The following is a 16,089-nucleotide window of genomic DNA, read 5'->3' on the forward strand; positions in this document are numbered from 1 at the left end:
CACACACCTTTCTCATCTACAGCAGCACAAAGCCACATCTGATCCGGAGCTGGTCTCAATCCTACGTAAAACAGCAGATATCTTGTGTGAATCTCTCAGCTATCTTTTCAATAAAAGCCTTGTAGACGGAATATTCCCGACGGCATGGAAAATAGCCATCGTGAAACCAATTTTTAAACGGTAAGGGGCTATATCCGACCCAACCAACTACCGCCCAATATCACTTCTTGGACCGATCACAAGGGTCTTCGAACACTGCCTTGTTCAAGACCTATCCCAACATCTTGCCACAACCAACGACATAGCTCTACAACAGTTCGCCTACACCCCTCACAAATCTACTACAGATCAGCTAATCTTGCTTACCCACCAGATACCAAAATGTATGTACAGCGGTCGTGATTATATGTGCGGCTTTCTGGACTTCCAGAAGGCCTTCGACCGTGTGGATCATCAAGTCCTCGTTGCAAAATTCAAGGACATCGCTGACGCTCGGAGCAGTAAATGGCTAGAGAGCTACCAGAATTCTCGCCACCTTTCCATCCAGACTGAAGATGTTACATCCACTCCCAAAGTACCTACGTCTGGTGTACCTCAAGGCTCCCATCTCGCTCCAATTTTATTTCTTGTATACATCAATGACCTACCCCTAATTGTAAAGCACTCAACACCATACATCTTCGCTGATGATGTCACTCTATTTCTTACACATTCCACTCTACAAGACAATACCTACCTCCGTCAGAATCTCACAGCCGATCTTGAAGCTTGTCAGAGTTGGGCAACCCTGATAAACGGTCGATTTGCTCCAGACAAAACACCAGTGCTAAGCAATTGTGATGGCCCACCTGTCATCTTTGACAAGCTGGCACTAACACCATTATCCACACACAAGCACCTCGGCGTGACCCTCTCTCTCTCTCTCTCTCTCTCTCTCTCTATCTATCTCTCTCTCTCTCTCTCTCTTTCTCTCTCTTTTGCATGAAAGGTTTCTTCATAATGGTCGCACACATGGACGAAGGCATACATGTAGGTGAGTGTTTTGTGATGCGACTATAACTATAGGTTAATAATGCATGGCAGTGAAGGCTTAATGGATTGTTAGTGCCCGACAGGTTAGCCTGAGGGCCCGAGGGATAACCTGAAGGTTGCAAACAAGCCATAAGGCCCTCCCTACTATGCACTAACATGTATATGGATACGTCAATGGCTGACGCAATAATCACAGTACGAAAAACGATACTGCACAACGAAACAGATTTTAACGAAAACCAGATTAAGATACCGTTATGGAAAATGTCCTTGAACAGGTAATAATAGGAGAAACACAAACCATTCGAAATGCTGCTAAGAAGCCCTGATTAATGTAAGAGATACATGGAAAAGGTAATGACAAATATCTCACCTGTGAAGAGTCACTTAAATTCTTAGATCTCAAGAATCGCAGCAATGGCATGTACAAAATGTAATGAAACACATTTTCTCAAGATTTCACTCGCTTGCTGCCTCCAAAGTTGCATGTACAAGTACATGCGGTGTTGGGCACTGTCAGCACCCTGGGTACACCCTCCGGTGAACATATATACATGTATCTTCATTTTCAAGACAGCAGCTTCTTGCTACCGATATTCTGCAAACGGCATTGCCTTCATACCCAGAGTTAAGTTGAGCGAAATGAAATCATAGTTTTGTTTTGCTTATCTGAGACCTAAGTAGTGGTTGCGACTTCGGCGATGATTTGCTCTGGATGGCAGTCGTGAGTCAGTCAAGTGTCAAGTAAAGTCGGCGGAATAGCGCGAGCTCCGGTGTGGGGAGCAAACCATTTCTTATCTGAGACCTCATGATGAAAACTCAAGTTCCAGTTTCCTCGGCCCGTTTCAAATTGGTTCAGACTTGACCAGACTGGTGTCGATCGCTGCTGATGCGCGGATTGCGGAGCATCTGTACGTAACTTGTGTCACTCTGTTCCTGCACGACCCTGCAAGAGCTGATATCTGGAAACAGAATATAAACGCATTGACACAGGGAACATTCCGTATTTCAAAATGATGAATATTTGTACAGACTCGGGTGGAGAGCCCATGATTAATTTTTAATAAAGAAAAGGACCAGAGTTGATGGATGCTAGAGCTGATAGCCAGCTAATTGTAGAACGTCAGTACTGTCCGTCAGTGTTGTGCAATGCTATAGCATGAGCTGATTGTCAAGTACATGTAACTGGTGATGTTAGTGGACATTTCCTATAGCGTAACTTGTAGTTCCTTGGTCCTTTTCTTTATTATGAATACATGCACATGTATCTTACACAAGATAGCAATGAAACTACATGAAACTCCGAGTTACCACTAAATTCAGCCTAGTTGCATTATTTAAAACTTGTGTTTTTGGCTCTGCCCTTGTGGCATTGAGCACGTTCAGCAACATACTGTAGCTCGTGCAATGTATAGGATTGTCTCTTATCAGGTCTTTTAATAAAACACCCAAGTTATAAACAAGAAAACGTATGGGATAGCACATGGATATTCGTGTGCATGTGTATACATGTGCTGTGTGTCTGTGTGAAAAAAATGAAAAAAAAAAAAAAAATGAAAAAGACCAAAAAGTAGGGATTCACTGGCCAGAAAAAGCCACTTCATAGCTGTGTGGTGTAGACCAGGCTGAATAGTGGTGGTCAATTCTTCAGCCTTGCAAGCTGTTGAATGGTGCAATCCCAGCACAAGCTGCTATGGCTTCTGCTGTAGCATCGCTATCATCGCCTCTGGCGATGGGCGTCCAATGGTCCAATGGTGTCTGTGTGTCTGTGTGTGTGTGTCTGTGTGTGTGTCTTTCTTTTGTCTTCTGTTTTTCCTCTCCCTCAATCTCAACGTAACTGTACTACAAGAAGTTACGAGAGTGGATGTCCTGCAATTCCCAGACCTAAACCATGGCTGGCACTAACTCTATTTCCAATCGTGCAGTACTTTTTTAAACTACATGTTATGGTTTCTCTTCTGCAAATCGTCGCAAGACCTCCATGCAGGCAGTGTGAGGGGGGGGGGGGGGGAAGTGTGTCAAGGATCTCACACATTATCAGAAGTGGTAATGGGCAATTAACTCCAATTCCGCGGTACCATGATTGTACGCTTTCATCTGTTGTCTACTTATTCAATGGTCTGCAGCGTTCTGCATATCTAGAAATCATATCCTGCTACATTGGCACGAATTACACCCTGTTTGATAATAGTTATACATGTACAATACTGTACCTTCGCGCAGCTCAGATAATACGTCCTGCAGTTTGCAATCGCAGAGGTATGACATCATTTCTTTATCTGGGTTCATTGCAGGCGCATCAGCGACTGGAACTGGACGGTTCTTCCATCTCAGCAGGGCAGGCTGTATGATGGATTTCAAGTATTGGCCTCCACTGCGCCCGGCGATAAGTGTCACACTATGATCTCCCAGCGCAGCTTGAGCGTCTTCACAGCTCTCACCCAGCACAACCAGGAGATGGCGAATGGCACTCAGTGAATCATTGATCACGAAGAGGACAGGACTCACGTCTGCCACATAGAGCAACTTGCTGGTGATCACTTCCTTCCTTCTCTTCACGTTCTCCACAATGCGTAGGGCTGGGTGTGGGTGTTGTGACGGTGTTTGCCGCATGGTATGCCGCTCCTGTGGCACAGGGAGGGCTAGCCGGCAACGTACTGCAGGATCTGCAGCGGGACAAAGTCAAGGTACATGTGCATGGCATGTGCTCAGCTGTAACAGACTCAGTGTGACTGCGAGTGCTGCATCACAACGCGCCAGCAGCAGCAGGATACGGCCTGCCAGCGCAATGTGCGCACGCAATTCATCTATAATAATTATAATACTTTGAAGTAATAATAATTAAAAACAAACGGCGAGGAGACAACAATTTGATAACCGCAATCAGTAATACAAGCTGGATCGACATTTGTGTACACTTTATTCATGTAATGTAAAACTGTGGAGACAGTGTGCAATAAAACGATGAAAATGTGAAGAAATGGTGTAGAGAAAATGAGGATTCAAACAAGTTTTCGTACTTCACATTTTCATCGTTTTATTGCACATTGTCTCCACAGTTTTACATTACATGAATACAGTGTACACAAATGTCGATCCAGATTGTATTACTGATTGCGGTTATCAAATAATTAAAAACATAGATAAACAGAGAGATAATAGCAATAAAGAGAACAAATTCTGCAGTCATCGCCACACTACAACGAAGTCATGAAAGTTTACCAGAATTAATTTTCTTGTCACATTCATCAGTGGAAAGTCGTGACTGAAGAGTAACCATGCTGAACAATGATTAAATAGACATTCAATGATGTGTTACGAGAACAAAATACAGTGCCAAAATAGAATGAGGGAAGGTGAGACAATAGAAGTGAAGTGAGAGATACATGTAAGTGCAACGGCGGGTGAGAAACTAAGGAATAAACAGAGAGGTTTGTTGTATTCTTCACCAAGACGACCACGAATCTTGAGGGCGGAATAGAGGTGCTCTACCTCATTTCGAGGGAACAGTGAAACCTGGATTAAGCGACCGCCCCACGGTGCAAGGAAAAGCGGTCGTTAAAGTCAGGTGGTCTTTAGAACCAGGTCCCACAGTGTGTGTAGAACTGTCTGTGCATGGAAAACGGTCGTTAAGAGCAGGTGGTCGTTAAAACGAGAGGTCGCTTACACCAGGTTTACTGTATCTCCTTTTCAAACAGCTAAATAACTTTCTAAAAAATTAAAAAAAAAAAAATATGGGTGCAATAAAGAGTATAATAGATGCAGACATGGCCAGACAACAACGAGTTAATTAATGGAATTTAAGGTGGCAGACTACCCAAAAATTCGCTAAAAAATCGAATTTGTAAATTCATATTGAGTGCTACGTCAGTTGAAAGAGCCCAGTCCAAAAATCACGTTTTTGAGCCACGTATTGGGCTGCACGGCGGCGGGCTTTGCCCGCCGCCGTGCAGCAGGACTTTTGCCAGCACCCTCCTGACGTTGCAGATGTGTGGCTTGATTATTGTAGTTGACGTTGATTTAGTGACTTTGGCAAGTTTGAGTCATGTCAAGAAGTCAGGTAGGATTCAGTACTAGGCAGTAGCGGAACGTGAGTGGTAGTCTTTGCCGGTTTCTGAGGGTATCCTGGATTTGGTGTGCAGCGCTGTGGAAATGGCTTGCTGTGGAGGTCCCAGCACTGGATGTTGTACCAAAGCCAAGGTACGACCTCGTAGCACGTGCTAAACCTAAAAAAATTCAAAAATTGACTTGGGTCTGTGGGAGTCTGTGAGAGAACGCCCACTCGTTCCGTTGTGACAGATTCCAGGGCCTCGTTCAGGGGCTCTACCCCACCACCCATGGCTGCTTCTGGACTTGTTTTAGGTTCGCACCCGGTCTGACCCTCCTACTGTACGACTTGTAGAGGCACTAGCATGCCTGGAGGAAGCCTATCGCTCCTGTTGTTCCTCGCGGCGTCTAGACATTTGGACAGATGGCAGTGTCTCTGACACCAACGCTGGTGGAGGTGGTTTTCTTGTCATGGAAACCACTGCAACCCAGCGGTCAGAGATACTGTCTGGGTGTCTACCAGCTGGCGCTGTCGCTGTCGCAGCATCCTTCACTGCCGAAGTAGCGGCAGCAGCAGCTGGCCTGAGGGCAGTCTACGACCTTACCACCATGGAGACGGACGTTGTGCTGGTCACTGACAGCCTTTCCCTCGTAGATGCCCTCCGTGGAGACCCATACAGGATCAGCCCAGCCACCATTGCTGCGTTCGATGCTCTGACAGAGGTTGCTCGGAAGGCTCATTCCATCAACCTTGCCTGGATCAGCAGCCACTGCGGTGTTGCTCTCAATGACAAGGCGGAATGGAACACAGTGTGTACAGGCCCAGGTTCAGCTACCTATCCAAGCTGCCATGGCTTCAATTCGGTCTGCAACCGCATACCCCCGGCCATTACTGAACACCAGCAAGTTCCGCAGCCCTCCATCCCGGCATGAGACCACCATCCTCAATCAGCTCCTCACTGGCCACTGCAGCCTGCTGAACAAGTACTTGTTCCAGATCGAGGCGGCACCTTCGCCCGATTGCACTCACTGTCCTGGAACAGTTGATGCTGCTACCCACCTCCTGCTAGCTTGCCCTGCCAGACACAGCAGTCCAGCAGGTACACGTCTATGTACCTTCACGGCAGTCAGGGAGGCAATTCTCACACAACCATCAGAAGCTATCCAGTTCTTGCAACTGGAGACACTGATCTAAGTTTCTACTACATGAGCACTGGATGTTGTATCAAAGGTACGACCTCGTAGCACGTGATAAACCTAAAAAAAATCAAAAATTGACTTGGGTCTGTGTGAGTCTGTGAGAGAACGCCCACTCGTTCCGTTGTGACAGTTTCCAGGGCCTCGTTGAGGGGCCCTACCCCATCACTAGGCACCGGCGGATTATGCCGGCATAATTATTGGCATAATTTGATGGTTGACAATTTGGAGCATAATTTGGCATCCTCTCGGAGGTAGGAGCATAACTACACGATTATACCACAGTTCTAGTATGTAGGCTATACAATTGTGTACACTGCACCTGATCAGTGCTGGTGGTCTGCATGGCAAAGGGTTTGGAGGTCATGCAGATAGTGTTTTCAATGAAAAGCAGGGTAGAAATCATGGCAATACATTATTGTATGCTCGAACTCGTCTTCTTCAAAGTTCTTCCTCACACTGACACAGTACATGATGTAGCAGAAGATGCGAGTGAATCAGCCTTCATCAGGTATCCCGGAGCGGACGAGATACATGTACATGTAGTGGCGGGTAGTCCGCAAAACTCCGTTTACATGTACATGTACATTATGCATGTTACGAAGTCATGACCAGTCTGGATTTTAGCAGCCATGATATGACTGCAGGCTACGGATATTGCTCTAAATTGATGTATAGTTGATGTACAACATCCAGTGCTGGGACCTCCACAGCAAGCCATTTCCACAGCGCTGCACACCAAATCCAGGATACCCTCAGAAACCGGCAAAGACTACCACTCACGTTCCACTACTGCCTAGCACTGAATCCTACATGACTTCTTGGCACGACTCAAACTTGCCAAAGTCACTAAATCAACGTCAACTACAATAATCAAGCCACATATCTGCAACGTCACGAGGGTGCTGGCAAAAGTCCTGCTGCAATACGTGGTTTTTTAACGTGATTTTTGGACTTTTTTTGGACTTGGAGCAAAATTCTGCACACTTTTGGTTGTGTTTCCATGATACGACAAGTTGCGCACGGTCTGGTCACATTCAAATACAGTTCTGCCAACAAATGACAGCGTGCAACAAAAAAATCTTTCCTTGCAAGGGCACATTTTCGGCCATAACTCTTGAACGGCTGGTCAGATCGAGACAAATTTTTCAGAGATTTTGCAGCTATTGATGCTCTTTCAACTGATGTAGCGCTCGATATGAATTTACAAATTCGACTTTTCAGGGACTTTACGACCAGTCTGCCCTTAACGCGACTACATGCTTCTTTTGTTTACAAAGAACAGGATTATGCACACGAATACATACAGCTTCCAGAACCTTCAACTGCTTAGTATAACTTGCACGGCACAAAACAGAAAAGTGAGAATCATCGTGCACACTAAGACAATCTGGACGTGATAACAAGTGATAAAATACAGCTGACTTTTTGCTCACGTCGCGCTCTTCCGTCTCATCCCGCTCCTTTCTTCCATCTCCTCCGCCTCATCCTCGTCCTCCGTCTCATCTTCATCATCATCGTCCCCACCACCATCATCATCATCAGTCACTTCCTCACCATCCGTCTGATGCTCAGTCTCACTGCACTCCTCATCAGCCTCCAACATGGCTCCACCAGCATCACAAGTCATTTGACCGCTGCTCCGCGTCACCGTTGCTGGGTTCTCTGCTACTACACACCCATTTACACTGTCCATTTTGCGTGGGCCAAGTCCATTCCGTGCATAAATTTCAAGTGAATAGTTAGCTGTGCTTCTTCTGGGTCTATGGGTAAGGATATTGGTTTCATTTTGGTTTGTCGATGATCTCCTTCTCTGTCCAGACACAGTCGGCACCGTGAATCCCAGCACCGGGGGACCACCGTCTCAGTAGTCACCAAAGGTAAAGGGGTGGCTCAGGCGGAGGCAAGGGCAACTGCGGAGGTGAAGGTTCAGTGTCTCTCGGTGGCCCCTCCTCCATTCCAGGACGATGATGTTGTGCTAGAGTAGGCTCCGCTGCTGTTCGCCGTGGGTCGAAAAGTGGTGGCCAGGTCACTGACGGCAAACCCACCCCAGCTCCAGCCACCCACGGCACCGCAGGTGGTGGGGCCGGTGGTGGCACGGGAACAGGCGGCGCTGTCAGCACAGCGTGTTTGTCTACTGAGCTAACTGGGTTCTTGCACGGCCTAACACGCTTTGGCTGCTTTGCTCTGGCTGCTGGTGGTAATAAGTGCAACGGCACATGTTGTCTGATACGTGCGTTCAGGTGTTGAACAGTCCTACCAACGTACCGGGCAGCACAATTCCGGCACTCAAAGAGATAAACCAAATGGCTTGAAAGCTGGGGAGGTGGGACATCCTTCCTCACCATGAACGCACGTACCGTGGTGAACACGGGGATAAAATGGGCAACAAAGTATGTTTTATTAACTAGGGTCTTGATAGCTCTGGACATGCTGACAGACGCGTTGCCTTTCCAAGGCAGGCATAAGTAGATAGGACACTTCCGAGGACCTGTGAATGTATCTTTGTTATTAGATTCTTGCTTCAGTATTTTGTTCAATAAGTCATGTGGGTATCCATTCTTGAGGAACATTGATCTGAGAAATTCCAGCTCGTCGTTGAGCTTCGTTTCGGAGCAGAGCCACTTTGCTCTCCCCACCAGGTTACGTACCTGGTTCACCTTGTATTGATGATGAATAAAATAATATAAAAGCTTTCTTGGAGACAGGAAGCTTATCAGGCAGAATTTTATCTATTTTGATGTTGTGTTGCTGTCGTTGGTGGTGGTGCTGCTGCTGTTGTTGATGTTGTCGTGTTACAGCATCAAAAAAAGATAAAATTCTAAATTCAACCACCCCCTAGAGTAAAGACTTCAAGAGGGTCCGAACCTGGGTTTTCCCAATACGGTTCAAATGGTCGCAAGACCGGGACTCTGCCAACCGGGTTATGGTTGTAGTCAGGAGCACTATGCGTCCTCGCCTTGTTTTACCAAGGTTTATCTAGTATTAGATGTACAATCATGTACATGTACGTGTATTAATACTAATAGAGCAAAATTGCATGTACTTTGTGAGAATGTGGGGGCTCTATAGGTTTCAGGGCTAGCGGTGTTACTTTAGGTAGGAGGCTGTGTGCAGAGTGTGTGGTTGTTGAAGGCACGGTCGACACTCCATCCTTTGCCGGACGATTTGCCAGAGCATGAAACTAATACTTGAAGTAGCAGCAAACAAGCCTTGATTGTCCGCGTTGTTCCGTATTATGCTCTGCCTCTGCGATGTTGAGCACTGTCAGCACACTGGGTGCATCCTCCAGTGTACTGTAAAAGCCATTATTCTAACGAGGCGCATATAATTATAACGATTTCCCAAAATCGACTGGTTTACGTGTACCAAAGGTAACGATTCTCACTCATTCTCAACGCTCAATAGGACAGTATATGTATCGATTTCTGTATAACGATTTCTATTTTAACGACAGATTTCTCCTTGTTAACTCGTTAGAGTTAGCACTTCGTTATGGCGTTTACAGTACTTCAGTACATGTATGGGAGGTTGGCAGGCGTGTTGGCATCGACTTACTTCGTACTTGTACATGACACTATTCTGCAATATGGGCATGCAGAGGTACATGTATACAGTCAACTTCGCGAATAACGACATTCGGCGGGGCATCAGAAAGGTGTCCTTATTCGCGAAGTGTCCTTATAACCGAAGTCCCATTTGAATGTATGTGAACCCATATTTTGTATAGTATGACACGCATATCAAAATCAAGCTCTTTTCTTGCTCTATGTCAATGTGTACTTTATTTTCATATTGCAGTTGAAAGGAACTAAAAATTCAATATGCAAGGGAAATAAATTGAAAAATATGCCTTTTTGAGCCATCTACAGGGCCAGGGCCTAGGGACAATGATGTACATGTACATGTACATGTACATGTATGATGATTACTGTACAATCATGTACAACTACATGTTAATGCATGATAGAATCCAACACTGGTAAACCAGCATTAGATAAACCTTGTTGTAGTTCACGCAATTGTTAGATTGACAGCATGAAACAAGGTGGAGGACACTCTGTGTTCGAAAACAGTGACCTTACTACAACCTTCCGCGGTTGGCAGAGCCCCGGTCCCTGCGGTACCCATATGGTTCAAATGGTCCGCAGGGACCGGGGCTCTGCCAAGTGCCAACCGCGGAAGGTTGTAGTAAGGTAACTGTTTTCGAACACAGTGTCCTCCACCTTGTTTCATGCTGTCAATCTAACAATGTACATGCATGTAGGTGTGCTGGTAAATCCAACACTTTTGAAGCAAAATAAAAAAGGAAGAAAAAGCCCCCCCCCCCCTCTTGGCTGCATTTTCTTTTCTTTATCCATCACCATAGTATAGGTTCTGGTACTTCTGCATGCACAAGTACATGCACAAGTACATGTACATGCACACTAGTCAGAACAACAGATGGCTTGATCAGTCACAACTTAAGTTAACCCCTTGAGCGCGGATGACGTACTAGTACGTCATAACACCCACACAGTGCCCCACGGATGACGTACTAGTACGTCATGCGCTTATATACAAACTAATGGCCCGTATCTTCAGTCTTCAGGTCTGTTAGCCGATTGGTAGTGTCTATGCCTTGTGTATGAGAGGTCCCGGGTTCAGTTCCCAGCTGTCAATGTACAGCGATCAGCACAGTTCTTTTTTTCTCCTTTTTTACACGCGCATACCACGCAATTGGTGCAATTTCTCAAAAATCGACCTGAGTATGCCGCTCGGCCTGGCGTGCCTTGGCCGATTTTCGCTTTTGTTCTTGTTGTCGAGTGCTGGTCTGGGTCCTACCTACCACTGCCTGTGGTTGTGGCTCCCAAAGATTTCACGACTTGACATAGCCAAGGTTTGAAAATTTTCAAAAAAGACCATTTTTCTTACGTGGTGCACTGACAAACAGCCCCGCGCTCAAGGGGTTTTAATCTCAGGCACTCATCAGGTGATGAGTGCCTGAGATGTAGGTCAAGTACATGCACAAGTACATGCACAAGTATGTCATGCACAAGTACATGCACAGGTACATGCACAGGTACATGTACCTGTGCATGTACCTGACTGACAGGTACTTGAAATAGCTGTCAAAAGCCCAGAAAATCGTTATTCAAGCAGTGAATATGACCTCGGGGCACTAAAAGCATGTCGCTATTCGCGAATTGTCGTTATTCAGATAGTCGTTATATCCGAAGTTGAATGTATACAGTTAGATGGGACTTTGCTCCGGGCATGGAAATTCGGTCGTTATTCGCAAATTGTCGTTATATCCGCAGTCGTTATTGGCGAAGTTGACATCATGTTCACAGAATTCATTCAAAACCAAGACCGCCAATATTGAATAGCTATTGTCTCACCTTCGCGAGTCGAAAGGAGAGGTACTTCGTATCCGCCATTGTCATCCAGTTCAATCCCTGCGCCTGTGGTTGCAGGTGGCAACTGAACGCCAGTGGTGTCCACGATGCTTGCGATAGCCGCGGACTCGGATGGTGTTTGGTGAGCAAGAACGGACGTCGGGAGAAGTGAATCACTGCCCGGCAACCGGCGCGGAGGGGAGTTCTGACGCGACAAAATCAAGCGTGAAGCGACAACGTCGGCGGTAAGCCGATCTGAAATGGTCGTTTCGAACGTGCGGTTGCGAGGAACTGGCTCCAGGTCATCGTTTGTTTCCCTGGAGCCGGTTTCCATGTTTTAAACTACAATATTAGTCGGTTAGAACTAACCTACTACACATGCAAGTAGCGCAGGGCCTCTCTGTTAATCACAAGGTATTCCGTGCAACACTAGAAGAAACGCAGTGATACTACACAGTGTACGTTGCAGAAGGAACTGGACTGCTTTGCTGCCGAAAGGCACTGAGGTGATCGTCATGACTCTCTTCTTCACCATCATCAAATCTGAGACTAGTGAGAGTGAGCTGGCGAGGCAGGCGCTACTTGTACTATTATCAGGCACGTCGCCGAAGACGTGTGATGAGCAGGTCGGTGAAGCCACATACAATTATGTACATGACTGCATGTAAGTGGGTGGGCATCCCTTTCCCGGTGATCATGGTGATCCCCTTCCACTTCCAGTGCTAGTGCCCAGTAGTGGCGCTGCCGTCAAGCCTTCAAGGGCCCCATGACAGATTGTATGCGCCTTGTACCTGTGCAATGACAATGTACCAAGTGCAGACATGAGAACACCTATCAAACTTCACACCTCAGTCCAGTCACATAAACCAGGATTACACCTGATGTCTGGCGCTGATCTTGCAAGTACATGCATAGAATCACCGCTTGACCTTATTTGCGCGTACATTCTCTGATTCCACTAGCACCTTACCACACTATATCAAGAACTTTCATTCAGTTTTTGTAATCATTGCTGTCTGATGATCGCCACAGGCGTGAAACTCTGAGTCACAGCCAACCCAAGCTCCGTATCCCATTCTATTCTTTTTGTACTGTTGTATGTCAATTATACATGTTGGTGGCTAAAAGTAAAAGTAAAACATGGCTAAACTGCCTTGAATGTCCGCTACATCCATGTACATGTACATGTATGCACGTGTTGGTGGTAATGACTATGAACAGTTAGCACTGCCGCGTATTGCGTCTCTATTTCACTCATCCTCGTAGATAGGCGAACGCAGTGACTGTGTCAGGAATCCACACTCAGTACGAGTGTGCGTCCCCTGCGCAGGTGCCTGGATTTCCTGCTAGGCAGCCAATCCCGATCTACTATGCGTTTCCGTCCACCAGTCCTCTTGAGGCTGCGTGCTGCATGCTGACACAATCCCCTTGATCTACATTGTACATTGTACAGTAGCAGTCAGTACTGTCGCTTGGCGACACCGAAAAATGGACAGGCTAGCGACAAGTACAGTCAGTATCGCCTATACTATAGTATAAGGTTGGCGGCTACAGCAATATAGCGGCTACAGTGATTAACTTCTCGAATTCATTTTCATTTGCCATAACTACATTGTAGGTATACACAGTTATCGCGTATAGTAATAATCGTCTATAGTAATATATCGCCAATAGTGATCAAATTCAATTTTCAAAAGACCTCTACAACATGTTTTTACACATGTTGTTGGTTTATCTAATACAACATTTTTTTAAAGTAATATAATTATGTGAAAGCAAGTGGTGTCAGAGCTAGAGGCGAACAGGACGTTACTTCTTTGTGAAAAATTGCTCAGTGTTGTTTTGTGAGTTCTACTAATGTAGTGTTACTATTAGTTCACGGTCCAACATGCCTCCATCGTGAGGATATGCTGACGTACGTGTAAGTCGTTATGGGTCTGGAGCAGTGGCTGCATAGGCATGACAGGTAAGGGTGCATTTCTCAAAGTACAATGTAGAAGTATTGCCTACATGTATACTAATAGTAGTATACATGTACTAATAGTAGTGGTCAACGTCCCGTGTCCTGCACGCTGCACTGGGCACAGACTGTCAGTCCCGACGTACATGTATTATTGTAGTCTAACCTACTGGATCATCATGAAGATAACCAAGCCATGCCACCACCATTGGCATCGGTTATCGCTGGTGAGGCAGAGTGCCAGACTTGCAAAGGACTCGGGCGGCAGACTAACTTGCCACCACTGGCACCAGATCAGCTGCAGACTCACTTTACAACTATTACTAATAGGCGATAGGTACTGTATACATGTAGGCACCGGCGGATTATGCCGGCATAATTATTGGCATAATTTGGTGGTTGAAAATTTGGAGCATAATTTGGCATCCTCTCGGAGGTAGGAGCATAACTACACGATTATAGCACAGTCACAGTCTAGTATGTAGGCTATACAATTGTAGTATGTAGGCTATACAATTGTGTACAATGCACCTGATCAGTGCTGGTGGTCTGCATGGTAAAGGGTTCGGAGGTCATTCGGATAGTGTTTTCAATGAAAAGCAGGGTAGAAATCATGGCAATACAGTATTGTATGCTCGAACTCGTCTTCTTCAAAGTTCTTTCTCACACTGACACAGTACATGTAGCAAAAGATGCGAGTGAATCAGCCTTCATCAGGTATCCCGGGTCGGACGAGATAGTGGCGGGTAGTCCGCAAAACTCCGTGTACATGTACATTGTACATTACATTTGTACATTATGCATGTTACGAAGTCATGACCTAGTACCTCTGTATTCTAGCAGTCATGATATGACTGCAGGCTATCGATATTGCTCGAAATTGATGTATAGTTGATGTTCGGTCATGATTAGGCTCGGGCGGATTATGCTCGCAAAATCATGGAATTATGCTTTCATGGATTCTCGCATTATGCTCGTAAAATCATCATATTATGCTTTGGCACCCGGGGATATATATTCACTTTGTTGTACTTATGGAGCCTCAAAGTTCGGAAAATAGTTTTTTTTCGCAGTTGCAAGTGGCCATAAGTACAACAAAATACATGAGTATCCCCATACCAAGGTGTCCATGCATGTTAGAGATCAACATGGAAAAGAGAAAACATTACTTCTTCTATTCATCACTAAGTGATCTTGATTTCTTTTGTACTTCAGTAAAAATATTATTTCATTGCCAAATTAGTTTGAGATACCTTTGAAAACTATCATGTTCAACTCACAGTCTTCGTAATCATCATACTCTTCCAACCGATGTCACCCTCACCCTGCGAATAATCAGCTCATCTCTCCCGTAGCTCCACTTCTCCTTCCATCATGACCGAACATGAACTATACAAGTCATGTACATCAATTTCGAGCAATATCGATAGTCTGCAGTCATATTATGACTGCTAAAATCCAGAGGTCATGACTTCGTAACATGCATAATGTACAAATGTGCAAATGTAATCTACATGTTCATGTACAGTCATGTGACACGGAGTTTTGCGGACTACCTGCCACTACCTCGTCCGCCCCCGGGGATACCTGCTGAAGGCTGATTCACTCGCATTTTCTGCTACATCATGTACTGTGTCAGTGTGAGAAAGAACTTTGAAGAAGACGAGTTCGAGCATACAATACTGTATTGCCATGATTTCTTCGCTGCTTTTCATTGAAAACACTATCTGCATGACCTCCGAACCCTTTACCATGCAGACCACCAGCACTGATCAGGTGCATTGTATAGCCTACATACTAGAACTGTGGTATAATCGTGTAGTTATGCTCCTACCTCCGAGAGGTTGCCAAATTATGCTCCAAATTTTCAACCACCAAATTATGCCAATAATTATGCCGGTATAATCCGCCGGTGCCTAGTACTTGTGCATGACATTGTACTTGTGCATGTACTTGTGCATGTACTTGACTACTTGTGCATGTACTTGACTACTTGTGCATGTACTTGTGCATGCAGAAGTACCAGAACCTATACTATGGTGATGGATAAAGAAAAGAAAATGCAGCCAAGGGGGGGGGGGCTTTTTCTTCCTTTTTTATTTTGCTTCAAAAGTGTTGGATTTACCAGCACACCTACATGCATGTACATTGTTAGATTGACAGCATGAAACAAGGTGGAGGACACTGTGTTCGAAAACAGTTACCTTACTGTAGTGTCATGTGACTAGATGCATGTAGCCCATGCATACTTGCATTCCGATATTATCATTCCCATCATCATGATCCACTTACATGATCTAGCATTCCATTCCTCCTTCCCACTTTAGCCAGTATGTATTATATCTAGTAGATTGCATGTGTTCTAGGTTCTTTGTCTTATCGTAGTACAACAGTTAGAACTAAGGTCTTGGCTCTCTGGTTGGTCTGGTTAGACTAAAGTACGAAACACTACATGGTGGCAGCGGTCCAGAAGCC

The 16,089-nt window shown here is 45.4% G+C and overlaps 1 protein-coding gene across 1 annotated transcript; it reads right to left on the reverse strand.

Moving 5' to 3' along the window:
• Positions 1–1,307: 1,307 nt before the first annotated feature.
• Positions 1,308–12,151, reverse strand: LOC135823325 (uncharacterized). The gene is made up of 4 exons (XM_065336183.1): positions 11,658–12,151; positions 3,246–3,698; positions 1,838–1,994; positions 1,308–1,708 (listed from the first exon to the last, which is right to left on the reverse strand). The coding sequence occupies exons 1-3, from the start codon at positions 11,986–11,988 to the stop codon at positions 1,888–1,890; spliced, it is 891 nt and encodes a 296-aa protein (XP_065192255.1). The 5' UTR covers positions 11,989–12,151; the 3' UTR covers positions 1,308–1,708; positions 1,838–1,887.
• Positions 12,152–16,089: the final 3,938 nt, after the last annotated feature.

This window comes from Sycon ciliatum, chromosome 8, assembly GCF_964019385.1.
Source record: "Sycon ciliatum chromosome 8, ocSycCili1.1, whole genome shotgun sequence".
Classification (NCBI taxonomy): Eukaryota; Metazoa; Porifera; class Calcarea; order Leucosolenida; family Sycettidae; genus Sycon; species Sycon ciliatum.